We start from the raw sequence: 22,240 nt of genomic DNA, 5'->3' as shown, positions 1-22,240 counted from the left end.
AAATGTTAAATGTATATAGGGAGTACATATTTTTTAAAAATTCTTTTGGGGATAAGAGTATAAAAGTTTGAAGACAGCTGGCTCAGACTACTAGTTCTATCCAATGTGTCCCTCTTACTATGTTCCTCTGGCTCTTTATCTCCCCCACGTGGTGCTCTTATATCTAAAAGGCATGGACAATTTATAAATGAAAGATAAACCTCAAACTGGAAATCATAATTTGGGTCCTGATTTGTGAATGGGAAAAATTACTTGAAACCTTGACTGTCTCTGAAAATCTAGGACTTCTGGATATGAATAAGCAAATGAATCAGGAACTTTACTTTTTTAAAATGGCATTTATTAAACAGATGGTGAAGGGCCATCTACAAGCAAGGTACTGTAGAAGAGCTGTGGGTGAAACACAGAAAGAGTAAAATCTAGGATCTACTAAAGGTATAAGCTGGAGAGCGTGGTGTCTGGGTGCTCAGAAAGTAAGATGATATTCTCACTGCACAAAAAAAAAATGTCTACAACTGTCACATGTTTTATGGGATACATCTTTTAAAAATTATGTACAATTTGCAGAAGTGAACCTCTGCTTACTTTTTGATTAGGTATGCCATCAATGTATATGTTTAATGAAGGCACTTTATACCTCAGATGAACACAACAGGTCCAGTTAAGCCCCAAATGCACAAAACCAGTAACTCTGGATAATAACTGTTGGGAAAAGATGCTGAGAATTTACTGAGGCATGCCACAGTGAACCTAAATTCATAGGACAAAACCATGGTTTGAGTATTTTATTAGAAGTAGCCGTAAAACTTGACCAGACAGGACTAATATTCTATTCCTAAGAATTCTCGATTTCATAATGGAGACAAGGCTGTCCCACTCACTCTTAAGTGGAAAATGTGTTCTGTCGTACTTGCATAAACTTTAGTTGAACCAAAATAGCAATTCACGTCCAACGTTATTAGAATGTTTTATTCAGTACCATAAACACTCACTAGAGCTAAAATTATGCAAAGGATTGTAAAACAAAACACAAAGTGTCTTGGCAAATTTCCAGTCTAAGCTAAAGTGACCAAGCATGGAGTTAGGTTTCAAGAAGTTGGCTGGACCTCCCTAGAACCTGTACGGACAGACGAGGAGTTAGGTTTAGGATTTAGTTTCTGGAAATGCTTGCAGACCCTCTACATACAGCGGGGCCAACGAGAAAATGGGCATCAAGGAAGCGCCTATTTATTTCCCGCCACAAAGCCTCTTCCGTTGCAACGGACGGAGGCCTGAGATGCCCGGGTGGTACGACGCTGGGCCCCGAAAGCCAAGCTGCACCCCATTTGCGACTAGGAGGCTGGTCTCGCAGAAGCTGGCGCATGGACGCGGGGCCTCTGCTCCCGGGAGCCCGTCCTTCGTCCCAGGCACTCCGCTGCTGGGTCATCACCCCGAGCCCACCCGGCCCGGCGCTCCTCCTCGCCCACTCTGGACCCCCACGGTGGTTTCCACAGCTAGGTAGTAAAAAAGGTAACAGGGATCCTATCCAGACGTGGGTCGGACCGAGGCGAGGGAGGTGGCCGGGCGCGCCTTTGAAGGCCTACTCGCGAGCTCCCGCCTCCCTCGCGGCGGTCACCCAGGGACAGAGGCGTGGCCCGAGTGGGTCGAGTCAGGACGTCGCGGGCCGCGTCAGAGGCGGCGCCGGCCGAGCCCCGACGGGACGCAAGGGCGCGGGCGGAGGGGCGGCAAAATGGCGACGCGCCGGCGCGGGGCCGACGCTAGTGAGGGCCTCCCGGCATGCCGCGCGGCGCCCGGCTGTGGGCGGTGCGGGGGTCGGCGGCGGCCGGAAGCAGGCTGAGCCAGCCTCTCCGAGCGCTGCCTACGCTTCCGGGAACCTGGAGCCCGGCTCTAGAGTTTTCCGGTAGGCGGCGCGGTGAGAGTAAGAGGCTGCAGGCGCCGGGCCGGGCGGATCCCCTCCTCTCCCAATGTGAGCAGCGTCCTGAGCCCCAGTCAGGCGAAGGCTGCCCAGAGAGGTGGAGCCGCTGGCCGGGCCGGGAACATGAGGCAGTGTGTCCTCTTCCTGAGCAGCTTGGTTCCTTTCGTGCTGGCGCCGCGACCGCCGGACGAGCCGGGCTTCGGCTCCCCCCAGCGACTCGGTAAAGACCCTGCGGATCTGGCTTCGGCCGGCACCGGGTGCCTGGAGCGCGCAGCTTTCGGGGAAGAGCAGGGGAGCAGGATCTATCAGGTGTTTGGGGGCGGGGTATTGGACGACGGTGGCGCGTCCCTAAGTTTGCAGCGTAGCAAGGGGGTGTGGCCCTCAGAGTTCAGGAAAGAATGGAGATGGGCTTGTCTCGGGGTGGGCAGGGATCCTGGAGGGAGCCTCCGGGAGTGACTGAGGGCCTGGGAGGGGTCTGCCCGCTGAGTTCGTGTTTGGGCGTGTGTTCCGGACAGAGGTGAGGCGGGCTGGTGGTGGCTCGTGTTCGGAGAGGGAGATGTGGTCCAGGGCCCTGCCCTTCTCGGGAGCAAATCTGTATTGTGTCCTTGCCAAAGGCAGGGCTCTGGAGGAGGGTAGGAAGGCCCAAGGCTGCACGGCTCTTCCTGGCTGTCCAAGGAAGCGAACTAGGTTTTCTTCTGTAGGAGGTACTTAGGCGGTAATCTGGTTGGAAGGCGGTGCCTGGGGAACTCGTCTTGGAGTTGCTTTTTGCGAACATCTTAAGCGTGTTAGTTATTTCAATTGTAGCTTATGGAAGGTACTTATACTTGCCGGGCCAGCTCGTAATGCCGCTACTGTGAATGCCTTCCTTGCCATTTGAAACAAAAATTATCAGGGACGACCAATTTGGTCAGTTTTGAGGCCAGAAAGTAGAGGGTCATGTGGATTTTCTAAAGAGCTTGGATTTGAAGGATGGACTAACATTGAGAGATGTGAAATTTGGTGGGAGTTAGTTTGTGTAAACGTATAGTGACCCCTGTTAGGGCCCTTTATCTGTTAAAAGTTAGCGTGTAAGAGAGCTTGATGAATTAGTAACAAAGTATGAAACAGTATATTTTCCCAGCGTTGTAGCCTCATTTTTCATGGTTGTTTTGGCCCCCAAATCTCACCATGAATCCATATAGTATAGTGTCGTGCAGATTGAGACATTGTAGATTTTCTCTATGGCCAATAAAAATTTTGCATTAGTTTACCTGGCAGTTCTTTTTCCTTATTTAATGGACAAAAATTGTAATTGGTGGAGGGTATTAAAGGTGTTGTGTTCTCACCTGAACGACTGCTTTGTGGTTATCTCAAATTGCAATGGATTACAGGTGATTAGTTTAAAGAAAGGCCAGGGAGAACCTGGTAGGAAGTGCTGAGATGTGATAAGTTAATACAAATTGAAGGAAAATGGTGAGTTAGGCGTGGTGAGGATGGAGGAATAGGGTAAGGATCCACTTCGTAAGGATAAACGTTAATGAAAAGAATAAACATGTATTTTGAAATATTAAAGTTATATTTTTACCACTCTAACACAACTGTTTCACTTTTGTTATCATTCTCTTGTTCACAAGTGGAAAAATAAGTAGAATGAATCCTAGGAATGCACATAGTATAGAAGAAAACCTTACTTTCTAGGTCAATTCTCAGCAGCGTTCACAAATCGTAAGGGTTTTTTTTTCCTTTGACCGTGTGTTTTCATTTGCAGAGCGCAGACCACTGGTGCCAGAAAAATGCATAGACTTACCATTTATTCACTGCATGTTTGAAGAACACATACTGTATGCAAGTTTTTTATGTGAGGCATTGGAAATATAAAGATCAGACTACATTCATCTTCAAAAAGCTTTTGGTGTAGTAGAATAGAGACATCTAAACAGACAATTCTAGAACAATGGGAAGGAAAGTGAGAGAAGACATTATGGTGGGTATTATTTTCATCAGGGGACACTGAACCTATCCAGGGAAGGTTAGTGAAGGCTCCCTGAAGGAGGTGATGATATTGAGCCCAGGCTGTAAGGTTAAGTAGCTGAAGGGAGAAAATAAGGACAGTCCTGGTGGAGGCACTTAGAGATTGTTAGAATTGAAATGAACCTTGGAGATCATGTCTAGTTTTTCAAATAAAGCGGCAGGTGAGATGAGTCTCTGAAAGATGTAGTGACTTGTCAGGTTCATTCAATTAGTGATAAATACATGGCTTGAGGGTATTTTTTCTTTTGAAGAATGACTTTTTTGTGTGTTTGTTTGATAGCTTTGGATGCAGCTTGTTGCTTAACTCTACCATTTAGATTGAATTGGTCGAGGCCAATGAATAATTTCATAGTTAAAGAGCATGGTTTATTGTTTAATAGCCTTCTTATCCTATAAATGTTACCATAACCCCATAACTGCAGTTCTAAATATTGATTAGGGATTTGACAACATTTTCTGAAGAATGAAAATGTATAATAGAATCTGGCTTTTGGAGTACTCTACACGTCACCCAAAGTGCTTTCAGTTGAACTGTCATGAATTGCATAATTTAGGAAATTTACAAGTCATTTGAGCTTAGTCATAATGATATCTTCTGTTGAAGTTACAGCTGGGGTATATAAGTGTCACTGATTTCAAAAGAGTTTTCTCTGTGTTACTTTTAATAAAAGAATATAGTGGGTGGAAGGAAAAAAAATGTAGGTCACAGATGAAGGATGGAAATTTGCATCTGAAACATACATTTGAAATGTACCTTTGGTAATTGGCATGGGGACCCTCCACATTGCAGTGCTCATTTCTCATTATTGACGGCATCATTTTGCTCAATATTTTTACATCTGACTTAGTCTTTTGATGTTAATTTTGCTTACAGGCTGGATTCTTTTGAAACTAAAACACTTACCCACCCCACCTGCTTCAACAGAAATTTAACGCAGTTCTCCTTTGTACTAGTCAGAGAAACTCTTTCTAGAGTAGAACAAAGAGAAGCGTTAAGCAGGAAGCCATGGTGGGGAAACTGGAGAATTCCATTTGGCCTTCATGGGGTTTTCCAGAACATTAAGTGTAGGTGTCCTTCAAGGCCAAGTGCGGTTGAATTTTAGATCCTTCACCATTTTGTATTTGTGAGAGATGGTGAGTGTTTTCAGTTGGAAGTATACTTTGAGGGAAGTCAGAAAAAGATGGGTAGGGAGGGAGGGACAGGAAGAGGCTTCACAGAGGTTGGGAGGTGAAATGAAGTGCTTTTTCACATATCCCTTAACTTAGTCCTAAAATGAACCAAGGAGATGGGTATCTCCCTCCGCACATACCTCCTTTTCTTTTTTTCCCTCTTTTAATAAGAGTTGTAGGCTTTGACAAGTCTCATCTGTTGCCCTGGTTTCACTTACCATTTGACTGTTTGGGTAACTACCAAATATGTGTCTCTGACCTAGACTTGTTCTCTGAAGCTCCACTCTCATGTATCCACCTCAGTGTTCACAGGTGCCTCAAACATATGTCCAAAATTACTTACCTCTTTGATTAGAAGAATGTGTATAGGAGACAAGGTTTAATCTAGGAAAAGGCAGCAGCACTGGAAATTGTGGAAGTAATCTCATTGCTTAACCCGAATTTGCATCCATTGCAGCTGCAGAGCCTTATGGATCAATCCAGGGTTCTTTGGAGGTTCCCTTGGGCTGTGCTCACTTTCATTTTTGGCTCAGAGTTGCCATGTGACTGGTCTTGCTGGAGAGTCTTGGCCCAGGTTTAGTCCCAGCCCAGGTGAAGGGCTCTTGATAAGGAAGTATTTGAGGCAGCTCACCCTCCAGCTTCCCTAACTGGTATAAACCCATAAAATTAGGTTTTTAGTTCCCAGGTTCTGGGGTCCACTGCCTAGCAAACAGCACTGTTCTTTTCTTATCCCTTAGTCCCAAGGAGGGATTCACCCATGCTTAGGGCTTGTTGCAGAGTGACCCGACCAGGCCTCTCCCTTGTCCTGCGTATTTTGGGGAGTATTGAAGAGCAGTCAAGTCTCATGTGTCTTCTGCACAAGCAGAATAAACACTTGACAGCAGCCCTGGCTTTATCTTTTCCACTTCTGACACCAGAAGTGCGCGCATGACACTGTGTCATTTTGGGGGAACTCTTCATACTCTGTGCAGCAGAGCCGTGGAGAGTGGACAGAGTGCTACAGGGATTCTGCATGACAATTGCAAGTTGAATTCCAGGAAGATGCAACTTATTGCAAAAAAAAAAAAGAGAAATTAAGTAAAAAGTTCACAAGTGTTCCCAGACTCTTCTAACACCTCATTATTTAAAAATCAGTTTTATCTTAAAAACTTGCCTTGGCTTGATGAATGAAGTAAGGGAATATTTTGTGTCGTTGTACCAAAAGTCAGTGGCCATACAAGCATATCATGGAGACAGAACAATTCAGGTATGAGAGAAGGGTAGAGTAAGAAGGTTTATCAGATCTATAGGCCACTCCATATCTGTATACAGAAAGCCGGTTTGTTGCAGGCCTGAAGGTCCAGCTTCCTCTTTTATTCTTTTTTTTTTAAAGGGAACTTTATTTTACTTATTTGTTTATTTTTGGCTGCATTGGGTCTTCGTTGCTGCATAGGCTTTCTCTCGCTGCGGCGAGCGGGAGCTACTCTTCGTTGTGGTGTGCGGGCTTCTCATTGCGGTGGCTTCTCTTGTTGCGGAGCACGGGCTCTAGGCTTGCGGGTTTCAGTAGTTGTGGCTCGCAGGCTCAGTAGCTGTGGTGCACAGGCTTAGTTGCTCCATGGCATGTGGGATCTTCCCGGACCAGGGCGCGAACCCGTGTCCCTTGCATTGGCAGGCAGATTCTTAACCACTGCGCCACCAGGGAAGCCCTCTGTTTATTCTTTGAGAACATAAAAAAAGGAACGAAGTATCAGCTGCTTTTTAACCACTGATCTTGATTTTGAAAATCATAGAATAACAGATTCACTCTTTCCCTGCTTAAAATCATTACGTGATTTATCAGTGACATAACTGCAAACATATGATGACTTAATGCAAAAAAGTTCTATGTAAATGAATAATTGCAAACTGTATATAAAGGAACAAGATACAGTGTAGAACTTCAGAATCTTTCAGCATCCACTTGTCCCCTTATATCAACCTGCTAAAAAAACCCCAAAATTCAACCGGGTAAATCTGAAGATCTAATTGGCTTTATTAGGCGATTTATGAATTGGGGCAGCATCCCTTCTAGCAACTAGAAGGGGCCTCTGAGGGTTTGTACCAAATGGAAGGTTTTTATAGGAGTAAGGGTGGGGCAAGGGATCTGTTAGCGAAAGAAAAGAAAAGGATTGTTTTTAGGCTAGGACATCATCTTTTTTGGGGGAAGGGAACTGGCAAGGATTTTATCATATGGATAACCTCTTCTTCCTCTGGGGGATGGAGGGGGCCCCTATGACAGATTACCTCATTAGTAGACAATTCCAAACTTGTTGGTTAAGATTACTTTTCTGGTGAAGGTCGAAACTACAGTTAGGTATTAAACCTAGGTTTGGTATCGTGTGCTTTAGCAAAAGTGGGCTTATGGTTTTTCTCTTCAACACATCCCTCCCCCAAACCTCCTCTTAGTTGTGTATTTTTTTACATCTCAGTGAATGTGGTGCCACTGTCTACCCAGGTATCCAAGCCAGAAACCTGGGGGTCTTTTAGTGATCTCCACCTGGATTGCTCAGCAGCTTACTAGCTGATTTCCCAGACTGCAGTTTTGTCCTCCTCTAGCCCGTTCTGCACACTGCAGTTGTTGTTGAACCCAAGCTCATGTGCCTGACGCACAGTGAGGCCCAACAGATGGAAATGTCCGAGTTTGGAGCAGAAAAAGGTTTATTGATTGGGAGGGCACAGATGGAGAAGATGGGAGATGTAGGCTTGTCTCAGATCCATCTTCCTGGCTGGACATGGTTTTTAAAGGCAACGTTTGGGGTGAGGGTTGCAGGGAGCATGACTTTCTTCTGATTGGTTGGTGGTGAAGTAACAGGGTGGTTTTTCATGAGTCTTAATCATCAACTTTCTGGCTCCAACCAGTCTGGGTTCTGTGTGCTTGTGGTCAGCTTGTAGTCACTATCCTCCACTTGGGAGGAGGGGGCTGTCTTAGTTCCTGCAGAACAACTCAAAGATTTGTGTCAGATTGTTCTGTATATCCCTGGAGGAGGAACTAGGACTCTCTATTGTTTCTTGACCGTTTTCCCTTTGTTTCAGCCTTCCATCACTTCTCTAATTAGTAATTGCTTGAATCTGCTCTTTGGAACTCGGGGAAGGTCTAAGAGACTAAAGCCTTTTCTACAAACCAGAAACAGGGGACAGAAGGGCTTTTGTAGGGACTTCCCTGGTGGACCAGTGGTTAAGAATCCGCCTTCCAATGCTGGGGACACGGGTTTGAGCCCTGGTCCGGGAAGATCCCACATGCTGCAGAGCAGCTAAGCCCGTGCACCAAAACTACTCAGCCTGCACTCTAGAGCCCACGAGCCACAACTACTGAGCCTGTGAGCCACAACTACTGAAGCCCGTGCGCCTAGAGCTCGTGCTCCGCAGCAAGAGAAGCCACAGCAATGAGAAGCCCGCGCACCGCAATGAAGAGTAGCCCCCGCTCGCTGCAACTAGAGAAAGCCCGTGCGCAGCAATGAAGACCCAACGCAGCCAAAATAAATAAACTATTTAAAAAAAAAAGTTTTTTTTTTATCTGGGAGGGCCCTGAAGGGTCCTGCTTGGTTTCAGTCCCGCCTTTTATGTGATACTCTTCAATCCTGAGGGCAACAGAGTCAGGTCAAGAAAGAGAATATAGCTTCAGATAGGCTAATCACAAACTTGGCAGGGGAACTTGGTTTTAGGGGCATTTGGTTTCACAGTCACGATGAAATTTCTAATTTATAGCTGTTGCCCTTACCCAAAGTCAAAAATCCTTTATTTAGTTCCACGACCCTCCATGACCAGACCTTTGCCTGCCTCTGCAGCCTCACACCTCTTCATGTCCGCGGTGCCATTCTGCACTCCAGCCTCACTGACTTGCTTTCAATTCTTTGAGTGTATTGTGTTCTGTATTTCTTGTGGACCTCAGCACAGGTATGCCGTCTACTTAGAACCCTGTCCTTTCTTTTCGTTCTCTTGGCTGCTTCCTCATCCTTTTGGTCTTAACTTCAGTGCTGTTTCCCTGGGAAAAGCATCCTTGGCTTGCCAGACAGGGGTCAAGCTCCTGCTGTGTTCTATAAATTCTTTCCATTTCCTCTCCCTTGGTTTGTGACATACTTTATAATGATTTTTTGTGTGATGCTCTTTCCCCCAAAGTCGCAGTATTGGAAATGTATCTCTCCTTCTCTCCATTAATATCCCTAGTGCTTGGAAGGTAGGAGGTTTTCAATAACTTTCTGTTGAATAAATGAATAGGTGGGATCTGGTGGAAAGGGGAAAATATGTGCAGAACGTGTTTGCAAGAAAGGAGGGATGGGAGTGGGGGTGGAAGAGATTAAAAAAGCAGTGAGTAAGGGTAGGGTCCCTAAGGAGGACCAGACAGAGGAGGCCCAGTGAGGGAAACTAACACGTGGCAGAGAAGAGCAGAGAGCTTTGGGGAGGGGATCCTAAATAATACAGTACTTTAGCCTGACCTTTTGAATAGTGTCGGTTTTCTAATATGTGTTTGTAGCAGCCGAAATGAGAAAAGCTCAGTTGTTTAGGATGATCGCTGGAGCAACTTGTAGGAAGCAAGGAAAGTGTTCTCATTGTAGAGCATGCTGGGCAGCCACTGTGGCGTTTCTAAACAGGAGAGTATGACCATACACTGAGCTGATAAGGAAGGTAGTTTTTGTAGCATTGTCTAGTATAAACTGTCATAAACTCTACTGTAAGAAGTTTAGTGGTTTATACTTAAGATTTTTGGATATGGATGGGGGGAAATATAAATTCTGTTGAAAAAGCTATAGAAAATTGGATTACCGATGGTTGGAATTTTGGAAGTAAAGTGCAGTGAAATATCGAGCATCTGAGAGGTTACCTGCAAGAGCAGGAGCTCAGGGTGTTGGACAAAGAGAGCGCATTTACCACACTGTTTGTAATGGCTCCCAGAAGTCCAATTTGAGACCTCTCGTTATTAAAAGGAGTAAATTACAATTGAAACATACTAAGTATTTTAAAGTGCTTTAGCAAGCTGCATTTAAAAAGTGCTTATTATAGAAAAATACCTAAAGATAACCAAAGATGTTACTATCTTGCTCTTATTTTTTTTCTAGCCCTATTTGTATACATAGTTAAGATCATGCAGTATGAACAGTTTTAAAATCTACCTTTGTTTATTTAATATTATAAGTGTTTCCTCATGTTCTTAAAACCTGTTGTTAACAGCATTTTAAATGATTGCAGTTTTTTTTTTTTTTTTTTTTTTGGTCATTTGGAAATGCTATAACTTCTCTATTTGCCAGGTATTAATTTACTGCGTTTCCAGTTTTCTTAAAACTAATACAAGGCTGAACAGTGAACATCTTTGTGCTTAAAGGTCTTTTTCTTCACTTTATTTCCTGAGTTTAGCCTAGTTCAGTGGTTCTCAAACTGGAGTAGTGTGCATCCACATCACCTGGAAGGCATGTTAAACACAGATGGCTGGGCCCTGCACCTGGAATTTCCCATTGAGGGGGTCCGGGATGGGAAACAGGTTCCCAGGCGGTGACTGCTTATAGCGAGCACTCTTTGAGAACAGCTGGCCTCTATTGTTGACAGTGAAACTAAAGAATTGAGGTTAAGTTTCTCAGTGGGAGTGATTATGATCTTGAATGAAACTGAGTCTGTGTACCAGCCTGTATCAGGGAAGTCGAAGAGCTAAAGGATTGTATCAGCATTGAGAATTTGAGCAAACGAGTGCTGCTTTGTGCAAGGTTCTGTGCCAGGTGTTGTGAGGTAAGAATACTGTGATTTTAAAACAGCTCATTTTTGGCCATTTTACAGTCTATTTGTGAGATAAGACAAATACAACTAAAAAATGCCAGAAAAAAAGGTGTAAACAAAAAGCTTCAGAATTCAGAGGGAGGCATGGTCATGTTTGATTGACATGTCAAAATGTAGGAGGCCAAGAAGTGGAAGGTGCAGGAAGAGGTAGGCTCTTTTTAAGCACTTTCAAAAGTTGAAATCAATAAAGCTTGGGGTTTTCAGCCAGACAGGCCCCAGTTCAAATCCTAGTACTGTGCTTGTTAGCTTTGTGATACTATTCTCTCCGAGTCTGTTTCTTCATTTGTAAAATGGGGAAAATACCCCAAGGTGTTTGTGTAGATAACATAGAACACCTAGTATGGTGTCTTGTGGGAAACAAAACACTCAAAAATTGTTGAATAAATGATAAGCTTCTTGAAGATTTTTCATTGGTGCCTCGAAGCATTGTAATTAGCAAGGCCAAATCACCAGTAAACATCCATTGGCATAAAAGAGATTGATGCCTTCTGAAACAGCTTTCCTCTGGATTAAAATTAAAAGGAAATTTTTGTTAACAGAAAATGGGTGGTACCCAGCAAGTGTGAAATTTGCTACCACTTTAATCTTATCTTGAGTTAGAGCCTTGAGTGGACTTTGATTAAATTGCTTTAACCATATAGTAGTGTGTCTCTTCACATTTGCTTGAGTATTGTGTGACAGTGGGGCCTTTTTCCTTCTTTGACCACTCTGTATAAATTGGCCTTTCCCACTGCCTCTCTGCTGTCCTGTTTTCACACCATGGCACTGACGTGGATTTTCTTTTGCATTGTCCATCTCTCCCACTAAAATGAGTGCTGCTTTAGGCAAGGACCTGGCTGTGTTGAGTGCTGTATCTCAGTACTTAGACCAGGGCCTGGCACACAGCAGTGAATGAACAGATGAAAGAGCCAATTGAGGATATTCAGGGGAAGAGGACGGAGAAAAGTATTGGGTGGATTCTTTCTTTTAAAAATGGTTTTGTGAGCATATTTAACTGCAGTAGCAACACACTTGTATTTTAAGCTCCTGCTGCTATATTTTGAGGACATTCTAAGTCCAGTGGAATGATTTTGAATACCATTGCTTCTCCAGTGATATTTGTTGAGAGAAAAGGAAAGCATCAGCTCAAATCTTTTTAGACAGTTTTTACAGAGACTTAAGTCAAAATTGTCTTCCAAAAATCCTCCTGATTGTGGGAGAGACAGCTGAGTTGCTGTTGATAAAAAGTGACTTATGGGGGTAGCATATACTCTATAGTGTTTACTCTTGCTCTATACCAAATAAAAACTTATTTGTGCTTGTTCTGTCTTTGGGGCAGTCCATCTTTGCTTTTCCTGGGTTCCAAGTCAGCCTGGTAAAATAATTAATGTTTTTCTTTTCCTAGGGATTGGTTTGGTCTTACCACTTATACTTCCTGCTGTCCAGTGGATTGATATTCTGCTGTGTCTGTTGAGGGCAACAATGATAGGGATATTACCACTTCTTTGCTCTCTAATTTGGAATATGTGGTTTTTCTATAAAAGATTTTCTGTAAAAGATTTACTTTCCCAGTTTGGTTTCCTCAGGCCATTAATACATTTGTTGCTCTTTGTTACTGTGCATCAACTGATAAGGAATTGATGCAGCCCAAGTGGGCAGTGGGCAGGCCAAGTTGGCAGGCTTGATCGTGAAAATTCTATCTACACAAGCCAGAAATGCCTTGAATTTAGGAGCTAGTTCACTGCATACTGTGATACCCTCTGACATAGCAAAATTATTAGCGTCTAATATGAACATGGACTCATGTTCACATTTCCCTGATTGTCACAGATATCTTTCCACAACTGATTTGCTTGGCCTAGGATCCAAAATGGCTCACACACTGGCTTGCTTGCTGTATTCTTAAGTCCCTTCTGTCTCCACCCCTCCCGTCATTCTCATGCCATTTGTTTCCTGGAGAAATTGGGTCATTTGTTTTGCAGGAATGGAACATTTTAGGTGTGGCTGATTACTTCCTAAAGTTGTTATTTAATTTGGCAACCTCTAATCCCTTTTTGTCTTAAAAACTGGTGTGTGTGTGTGTGTGTGTGTGTGTGTGTGTGTGTGTGTGTGTGTGTGTGTATGTATGTGTATGTGTGTTTGGTAAGAGTATTTTGTAGGTCGTGCTGGGGCATTACATCAGGAAGAGTTTGTTGTCCGACTCTCATTTTAATGATATTACAATTGATTAGTAGGTTTAGGTGTTAATAACCTTTTTGCCTTTATTTCAGAAAAGCTTGATTCTTTGCTCTCAGACTACGACATCCTCTCTTTATCCAATATCCAACAGCACTCCGTAGGAAAAAGGGATCTACGGGCTTCAACACACCTAGAAACACTGCTAATTTTTTCAGCCTTGAAAAGGTAATTTGAATTATTCATAGAATAATGTTGGGGCAATGAGGAACTTGGTGTGGTAAAAGCAGAAAACTTGGAGTGTCTAATTAAATCTTAGAAAGTTACATTTTAAAGATTTGTAATATAATTATAGTCTGTCATGATTCTTATAATAGTGTATTGCTTATTCTAAAATTCACATAATGACTATTTTTTAAAATGTAGATGTGTATTCCAAAGGAATTAATGATGGTATATTTATTTATTTTTTGGAATTCTAACAAAGAATTTTAATTAATTGAATGATTATAATACTTTTGTGCTGCTCTAGAATTGTCCACCTTATACTAAGTACTGTCTTAATTTTATATATGAAGACACTGAGGTTTAGAGATAAAGGATTTGTTTAGGACTCCACAGCCTAGTGGTGAGCTGGGTCTCTTTCCACATTGAATTGCTCTTATGTCATAGCACAAACTGATAGATGTGGTCTATTTGGGCATTAATTTTAATATCTCGTGTTTTGCAGATGTAAATGTGTTAGATAATAACAGGCCTCTTTCTAAAGTCTTTTTAGGGAGCTTTACTAATATCAAATAACAAACGTTGGGAGCATATAAATGGGCTTTTTCTTTACACATAGCGTAGGCCTTCTCCAACACATATATAAAAGTAATATATGCACCTGATTTAAAAAACAAACTACAGAGGGACTTCCCTGGTGGTCCAGTGGTTAAGACTCCACGCTTCCACTGCAGGAGGCACAGGTTTGATCCCTGGTCAGGGAACTAAGATCCCGCATGCTGTGTGGCGTGGCAAAAAAACAAAACAAAACTATAGAGGGTGTGAGAAGTTTTTACTTCCCAGACCCAGCAAGTTTCCTGTATAAACTTCCAAAAGATTTTAATGCATATTTTTTGCATATAGATCTATATATATGTAGGTGATATAGATAACAGATTTATCTCAGCTGCATAAATGTTCCTATTGCGTAAAATTATGACAGTTTGTTGACTAGTACCATACAGATGGATACTGTTTAATCAAAGTGATTTTTTTTCCTGTAACAAACAGTGCTCCAGTGAATATCTTTATACATTTACCCAATCTAGGTATTTTTATAAGATACATTCCTAAAAGGTGAATTACTGTACTGGATCAAGGGTATACATATTATAAATGTTTATTGATGTTGACATGTTTCCTCCTAAAGACATTAGACCAATTTATTCTTCTGGCAACAGTGTGTGAGTTTACCTCTTTCTTGTTATCCTTTTGCCAATACTAGGTTTTATCAGCCTTTGACTTTTCTTGCTCTGAAAGGGGATGGTACCTCACAAATGTTTTGATTTTAATTTTGTGTAAAATTGATCATCTTTTCATGTGTTTATAATTTATTTTTCTGTCTGCCTTTTCGTATCCATTTACCATTTTTCTGTTGGGTTTATCCTTTGGGTTACTGAATTGTAGTAGTGCTTGGTATTAAGGAAATGAATCCATCATCACATGTGTTACTGATATTTTATGCAAATATTTTTACTATATCTTTTTATTTTTCCTAGTTATTGCCATCATCCTTAGATTATTTTTGTTTTTGATTTTGTTTTTTGCGGTACGCGGGCCTCTCACTGTTGTGGGCTTTACCGTTGCGGAGCACAGGCTCCGGATGCGCAGGCTCAGCGGCCGTGGCTCACGGGCCCAGCCGCTCCGTGGCACGAACCCGTGTCCCCTGCATCGGCAGGCGGACTCTCAGCCACTGAGCCACCAGGGAAGATTATTTTTGAATGATTTCTTTTTGTTGGATTTTATGTCAAAATATTGCAGTATAGGTTATCTAGCTTCACCTATAGCAAATTTGAGCAGAGTGGTGATATTAATAATAGCTATAGTTTATCAGGTATTTACTTCAGTAGGCACTTATATTATCTCTAATTCTCACCATACTTTGCATAGAAGTCTTTGTTACTCCCTTTTTGAAGGCAAAGAAAAACTGAGGCTCAGAGAGGTTAGGTAGGTTGCCCAAAGTCACTCAGCTAGAAAGTGGAAGTTAAAGGATTTGAACACAAGTCTGACTTCCAAAACTTGTGTTATTTCTGCTATGCTGATGAAGAGTTTGACAAAGGAGTGGAGACGTAGCAGCGAGAAATGAGTAGGAGCAAAGGAGGAAGGGAGAAGACTTTAAAATGATAAGAACTCAAAGTTTAGTTTTCTGGGTTTCTTTTGAAGTTAGACTTGAGGTAGCCTGTAGAATCCTTACTCTAGGGTCAGACACTGCCATAGCCTAACATACTTCTCTTTCGTGTTTCATAGATGCCATTGATTCATTAAGGAAATGTTAAACAACATCTCCTTATCTTCCCTCTGTGTAAGGAAGCAGAGAAATTTATAATTTAAATTTTCATCTTAAATGTTTAACAGGAAATGTATCTAACAATATATGAGAACTTAGTACCGGGTACTTTAAAGTAGTTTATTTCATTTAACCCTCAAAACCCTTCAGTTAGTAGTTGGTATTACTTCCACGTATAGATGAAGATAAATTAGGTTCAGAAGTTAAGGCAGAGATCAAACAGCAAGTCGGTGGTGGAGGCGGGATTTGAGTCAGGTATGTCAGAATCCAAAGCCCATACCCTTTCTTTTCTGTGCTACTGTGTTATTGAAGCTTAAAAGAAAAAAAAAATGGGATACTTGAAATGATCAAATTGTAGAGTGCTGAACTGCCTATATGAAGCCACTCATTATTTGATGGTGATGGTAAATGAGATGTTCTGTTTTTAGATGGTAGACGAAAGCAAAATAATTTAAGATCATAACATTAAATTTTGATGTGATTATTAGTGGTTGAAAAAGCATGGAAACACTGAGAGATTGTATGATGAGTTAAAGAGTAATCTTATGGGGAAAAAAAACTTTGAAATTTACCCAGAAGTTACATTCCCTCTTTTTTATAAATCAAGAAATAGTATTACTATTAAAGTAATGAGGGCGGTGGCGGCGGAGGCCGGAGGCTCCCAGCTCGCCGGCCCCGGAGCGGAGCGGAGGATGCCGCAGGGGCAGCCGCAGGGGCAGCAGCCGGGGGGCCAGGGAGTGGCACCGGGGGGCGGCCCAGGGGGTGGGTCCGGGGCGGGGGCCCTGCCCGAGTCCACCTTTCACTGCGGCCACGAGCGCTTCCGCCTTGCCAGAGCCTGCCTGGACGAGCTGAGCTGAGAGTTCCTGCTGGCTGGGGCCGGAGGGGCCGGGGTGAGGGGGCCGCGCCTGAACCGCATCTCCCCCCACGGGGGTCAGTGCCTGGGGATCCCGTCTGCATCCACTGCAACATCATGGAGTCGTACCCTGCTGTGCCCCCACCTGATCAGTGGAGTCCGATGACCCTAACTTGGCTGCTGATCACTATGAAATGAAAGAAGAGCCAGCTGAGGGCAAGAAGTCTGAAGATGACGGCATCGGAAAAGAAGACTTGGCCATAGCAGAGAAAATTAAAAAGAACCTGAGGCAAGATTCCTTAAATGGTGCGGTGTCTGGCTCGGTGCAGGCTACTGGCCGGCTGATGAAGGAGCTCAGGGATATATACCCATCACAGAGTTTCAGAGGTGGAAACTATGCAGTCGAACTCGTGAATGACAGTCTGTATGATTGGAATGTCAAACTCCTCAAAGTTGACCAGGACAGCGCTTTGCACAACGATCTCCAGATCCTCAAAGAGAAAAAAGGAGCTGACTTCATTCTACTTAACTTTTCTTTTAAAGATAACTTTCCCTTTGAGGCGCCGTTTGTCAGGGTTGTGTCTCCGGTCCTCTCCGGGGGTATGTTCTGGGCGGAGGTGCCATCTGCATGGAACTTCTCACCAAGCAGGGCTGGAGCAGTGAAGAGAGTCAGCGACCATGCAGATCAGTGCCACACTGGTGAAGGGAAAAGCACGAGTGCAGTTTGGAGCCAGCAAATCTCAGTACAGCCTGACAAGAGCACAGCAGTCCTACAAGTCCTTGGTGCAGATCCATGAAGAAAACGGCTAGTACACACCCCCGAAGGAAGATGGCTAACCCGGGAGTGCCATCCCCTTCCTCCTTCCCTAGGCACCACTGGACCAATTACCTTTGAATGCTGTATTTGGATCTCATGCTGCCTCTGTGGTTCCCTCCCTCATTTTTCCTGGACGTAATAGCTCTGCCTATTGCAGGACAATGATGGCTATTCTAAATGCTAAGGAATAAAAAACAAAAACTACAGAACTGTTTCAAGTACTCAAGACTGACTTACAGACCAACCAACCACCTGGCTGGAGCCCTTGCTAGCAGGCATTCTTAAAAGAAACTTTTGAGCCTCCTTACATTGCTGGAAACTCAGCTGTGCTCCAGCCTAGAGCCTCCTTACCTATGCTTTGGTAAGGATTTTTCATTTATTTTCTCTTATTTCATGTACACTGCTTTTTTGGGTTACAGTGTATGATGGGTGTATATGAAAAAAAAATGTATCTTTGGGAAAACAATTACAGTTTGTTAATTTGAAAAAAAATAATGAATACAAATATTTTAATACTATTTTGATAATGTTATAATTTTTTTGGAAAAAGTTATACCTGTTATATATCACTTATATGTGGAATCTAAAAATTAGTACAAGTGAACTCACTTGCAAAACAGAAACAGACTCACAGACGTAGAAAACAAACTTATGGTTACCAAAGGGGAAGGGGGTTGATAAATTGGGATTATAGGATTTACAGAATGCACACTACTGTATATAAAATAAAAGATTTATGTGTATCACAGGGAACTATATTCAATATCTTATAATAAACTATAATGGAAAAGAATAGGGAAAAAAATATAGATGTATACATATATATAGATATATAACTGAATCACTTTGCTGTGTACCTGAAACTAACACAATATTGTAAATAAACTATACTTCAATAAAAAAAGAAAAGAAATATACACAGGAACCTAGGAAGAGATGAATTCCCAGGCCTCAGGAGAAACAGAAACTGGAGGGTGTTTATGCCCTTTTGACCTGGTGGTCCACTGTGAAAATGACTGCTGTAGACTGTGTGTGTCCCCACAAATGCATCTGTTGAAATCTTAACCCCCAATGCAATGGTGTTAGGAGGCGTGGCCTCTGGGAGGTGATTAGGTCATGAGGGTGAAACCCTCATGAATGAGATTAGTGCCTTTTTAAAAGAGGCCCCAGGGACTTGCCTGGTGGTCCAGTGGTTAAGATTCCACACTTCTACTGCAGGGGGCGTGGGTTCGATCCCCAGTCAGGGAGCTAAGATCCCATATGCCATGTGGCCAAAAAATAAAATAAAATAAAACATGAAATAAAAGAGGCCCCAGAGAACTCCTTCATCCCTTCTGCCATGTGAGGACACAGTGAGAAGGTAGCTGTCTCTGAACCAGGAAGTGGTTCTCACCAGACACTGAATCTGCCAGCACCCTGATCCTGGCCTTCCCAGCCTCCAGAACCACGAGAAATGAAATTCTGTTGTTACAAAGCAAACAAGCAAACAAAAAGTGAAATATCTCAAAATATTTGAAGAGGGCTAGAACTGATAAAGAAATGAAAGTGGGGACTTCCCTGGTGTCACAGTGGTTAAGAATCCGTCTGCCAGTGCAAGGGACATGGGTTCGAGCCCTGGTCTGGGAAGATCCCACATGCCGCAGAGCAATTGAGCCCGAGCACCACAACTGCTGAGCCTGCGCTCTAGAGCCCGCAAGCCGCAACTACTGAAGCCCGCGCGTGCCTAGAGCCCGTGCTCTGCAACAAGAGAAGCCACCGCAATGAGAAGCCTGTGCTCTGCAACGAAGAGTAGCCCCAGCTCGCCACAGCTAGAGAAAGCCTGCGTGCAGCAATGCAGACCCAGTGTAGCCACAAAGAAAGGGAGGAAGGAAGGAGAGAGATATATACCCAGCTAAATGGACCATTAAAAATAGATATGATGGGGACTTACCTGGTGGTCCAGTGGTTCAGAATCCACCTTCCATTTCAGGGGACGCAGGTTTGATCCCTGGTCGGGAAACTAAGATCCCACATGCTGCGGGGCAACTGAGCCTGCGCGCCGCAACTACTGAGCCTGCGTGCTGCAACTAAGACCCAACGCAGCCAAAAATAAATAAAACACTATAAAAAAAATAGATACAAGGTACAGACTTCCAGTTATAACATACATGTTACGAGGATGTAATGATGTATAGCATGGTGACTATAGTTAATAATACTATACTACATATTTGAAAGTTAGACCTTAAAGGAGTAGATCTTAAAAGTTCTCATCACGAGAAAAAAAACTATGTGCGGTGATGGATGTTAACTAGACTTATTGTGGTGATCATTTTACAGTATATACCCCAGAAAAAGATACGAAAATAATGTTAATTCAGACTGATTAACACCAGTTTGTAGTCACTGTAAATCCTTAAAAGTCAGAAAGATAAATTGCTAAAGGAAGTCTGTAAGTACACGATTTCACATAATTTGGGAAGGATAAAGTAAACTATAAGTTCTGACTGACATATCCTGTTGGAGGTTTTATAGCTCAAAGGTGAAGATTGGAAACTCAAGAAACAGGAATTTTACCAACACTTGGTCCTTTTCTTTACGACATAGAAGATTAATGTAGAAAATGAAGAGTGCAATTCTAGTGATTTTCCTGGAAAGAACATTAAGCAAAAATAGTACTGAGACTCCTAGAGAGTCTAAAACTAACTAATAAGGCATTCAGAAGAGGGATGCTCTTTTTGGTGGTGGTGGTTGTTCTGTTTTCTTGTGTTTGTTTTTGGCCGTGCCACCCGGCTCGCAGGATCTTGGTTCCCCAACCAGGGATCGAACCCACGCCCTTGGCAGTGAAAGCACAGAGTCCTAACCACTGGGAATTCCCAGGAGGGATGCTTTTCTTTTCAAAGTTCTCAGCATGACTGACGGGAAAAAAATCATAACTGTGTGTGGGAAGGTACGTTTTAAGGTAGCAGGAGAAAATGTTCCAAGGTTTTCTGAGATTATGTTCTATTGTGTCTCCTTCCCAATGACCATTAAAAAAAACCACAAACAAACTGAAGTTACCTTGTCATGCTCAAAAAGTTAAAAAAAAAAAGTGTTGCCATGGAGATAGTCCCACTCTGGATTCTTCCTGGCAGTTTCGATTTACCAAACCTGTAACATTTTATATTTTCAACACCATAGCTGACAAAATTAGTTCCTGTGGCTGAGATAAAAACCATACCTTTATCTTTGGTGTTCTTGGGTACATTGAAAGGATTTTGTAAATGATCATTGAAAATTCTTGCTCACCATGTCCAGTTTTTATGTCAGGAATGAAACTTGTACAAGAGAGTATTTAGGGCTTCCCTGGTGGCGCAGTGGTTGAGAGTCCGCCTGCCGATGCAGGGGACACGGGTTCGTGCCCCGGTCTGGGAGGATCCCACATGCCGCGGAGCGGCTGGGCCCGTGAACCATGGCCGCTGAGCCTGCGCGTCCGGAGCCTGTGCTCCGCAAAGGGAGAAGCCACAACAGTGAGAAGCCTGCGTACCACAAAAAAAAAAAAAAAAGAGTATTTAAACCAACTAAAGAACTGGAGTGTGTATTTTGATATCTTTGTTGGATACCTGATACTTATTTTCCTCATGGTAATTGTGGATTACTTTTTTCAAGGTAAGTTCTCTTTAGAAGGAGAAAAGAAGCATGGCTGCTTTTAAACATGGAAAGTAGCATATTTATTAATTTTGTGCAGCAGTAAGAGCAGCTGGTTGCTGGAGGCAGTGGAGTGCAGGCGTTTGAAGTAAAAGCCAGGTTCAGTGTTCAGTTCCTCTGTTTATCAGCTGTGGAAACTTGAGCATGTTGATTAATCTCAGTTTTTACTGTGTGAGGTGGAGACAGCGTACAGAGTAGCTAGCACTGAGTAGGTGTTCAATAAAGTATCCAGTAATATCAGTCTTCCCTAAATTTTTAAGATAAGCAGAACTCCAGCTTAAACTATCCAGTTGTGTTTCTTTATTTTTCCGAGTCTCCAGAAAAGATGAATACATAAGCTCTTTGGATCTTTTCCCCCCCACTTTTAGTTCCTTTTGGTCTGCCAAGTTCTTACAACTAAAGAAACTAGTCTGTTTTGTCTTTACTGGAGATAACAACACTCTAAGTACCTTATAACTAAGTAAAACAGTAGTTATAACTTGCATAGTACTTCGTTAATGTAAACTCATGTCAAGTTTTCTCTTAAGTAAGTTTAATTAAATGAAAATTAGGCCTCTGTTTTATGTGCTTAAAGTTCAGATGCATTCTTTCTTTAGGCATTTTAAATTATACCTGACATCAAGTACTGAACGCTTTTCCCAAAATTTCAAAGTCGTGGTGGTAGATGGGAAAGATGAAAGCGAGTACCCCGTCAAATGGCAGGACTTCTTCAGTGGACATGTGGTTGGTTAGTAGGTGCTCATTTGTTTGCCTTTGTGCTTGGGGGTTAGGTGTCCAGATTGAACTAGATTGTATATTCTTTGTTGAGGGGAGGAAAAAGGGGTGTCAAAGAAGTGTTATTGTTTGTTCTATTTGAGCTTTGTAAATCTGGAAGCAGAAACATTAAAACAGGAGGAAATGGGTGTTATCCAGCGTGTCGCACTAACTGGCTATTTTCATGATTACAACAGATTTCCTCTTAAGTCATACGAATTTAACCTTTTGTCTTCAGGGAGGGATTGTCGACTTCCCTTATGAGATTGTAAACAAGGAAGATAGGAGATAAAATAATTGACTCTGTGATCCTGTCATGTATTTATTTAAGAAAATATATTAAACAAGCAATTGCAGTTTACTTCTGGAAAATTTTCTGCAATATGAAAAAAATGGCACTAAAATACCCAAGTAGTACAGTTCAAGACCTGTATATTCTGAATCATGCTTTCTGCCTCCTCTTTCTTACCCCAAAGTAGGTAAAGTTATTCCAGAAGAAAATGTACCCTTGTTTGTTTTGTTCTGTAACACGCTAGATAATTCTCATAAGAGGCTTCAGGGAAAGAGGCT

At 42.6% G+C, this 22,240-nt stretch overlaps 1 protein-coding gene and 1 pseudogene across 3 annotated transcripts in view; both read left to right on the top strand.

Moving 5' to 3' along the window:
• Window positions 1-1,924: 1,924 nt before the first annotated feature.
• ADAM17 (ADAM metallopeptidase domain 17) overlaps window positions 1,925-22,240 on the top strand; it is a 50,684-nt gene continuing 30,368 nt past the window's right edge. Inside the window, exons 1-3 of one of the 2 annotated variants that reach the window (XM_082671977.1) lie at window positions 1,925-2,135; window positions 13,126-13,258; window positions 21,514-21,644. In XM_082671977.1, coding sequence (XP_082528103.1) covers window positions 2,039-2,135; window positions 13,126-13,258; window positions 21,514-21,644 — 361 coding nt within the window. In that variant the 5' untranslated portion in view covers window positions 1,925-2,038. Of the gene's footprint in view, window positions 2,136-13,125; window positions 13,259-21,513; window positions 21,653-22,240 lie in introns of those variants that run through there. The other variant, XM_082671978.1, reaches the window with a different exon arrangement.
• LOC309833442 (ubiquitin-conjugating enzyme E2 Q1-like) lies at window positions 16,211-17,376 on the top strand (annotated as a pseudogene). Its single transcript has 2 exons — window positions 16,211-16,343; window positions 16,588-17,376. The product of its transcript is annotated as a ubiquitin-conjugating enzyme E2 Q1-like (transcript).

Source organism: Grampus griseus (assembly GCF_964374135.1).
Source record: "Grampus griseus genome assembly, chromosome: 15".
NCBI lineage: Eukaryota > Metazoa > Chordata > Mammalia > Artiodactyla > Delphinidae > Grampus > Grampus griseus.
The sequence above is the reverse complement of the archived record's forward strand: the minus strand, read 5'-3'. Positions and strand labels throughout refer to the sequence as shown.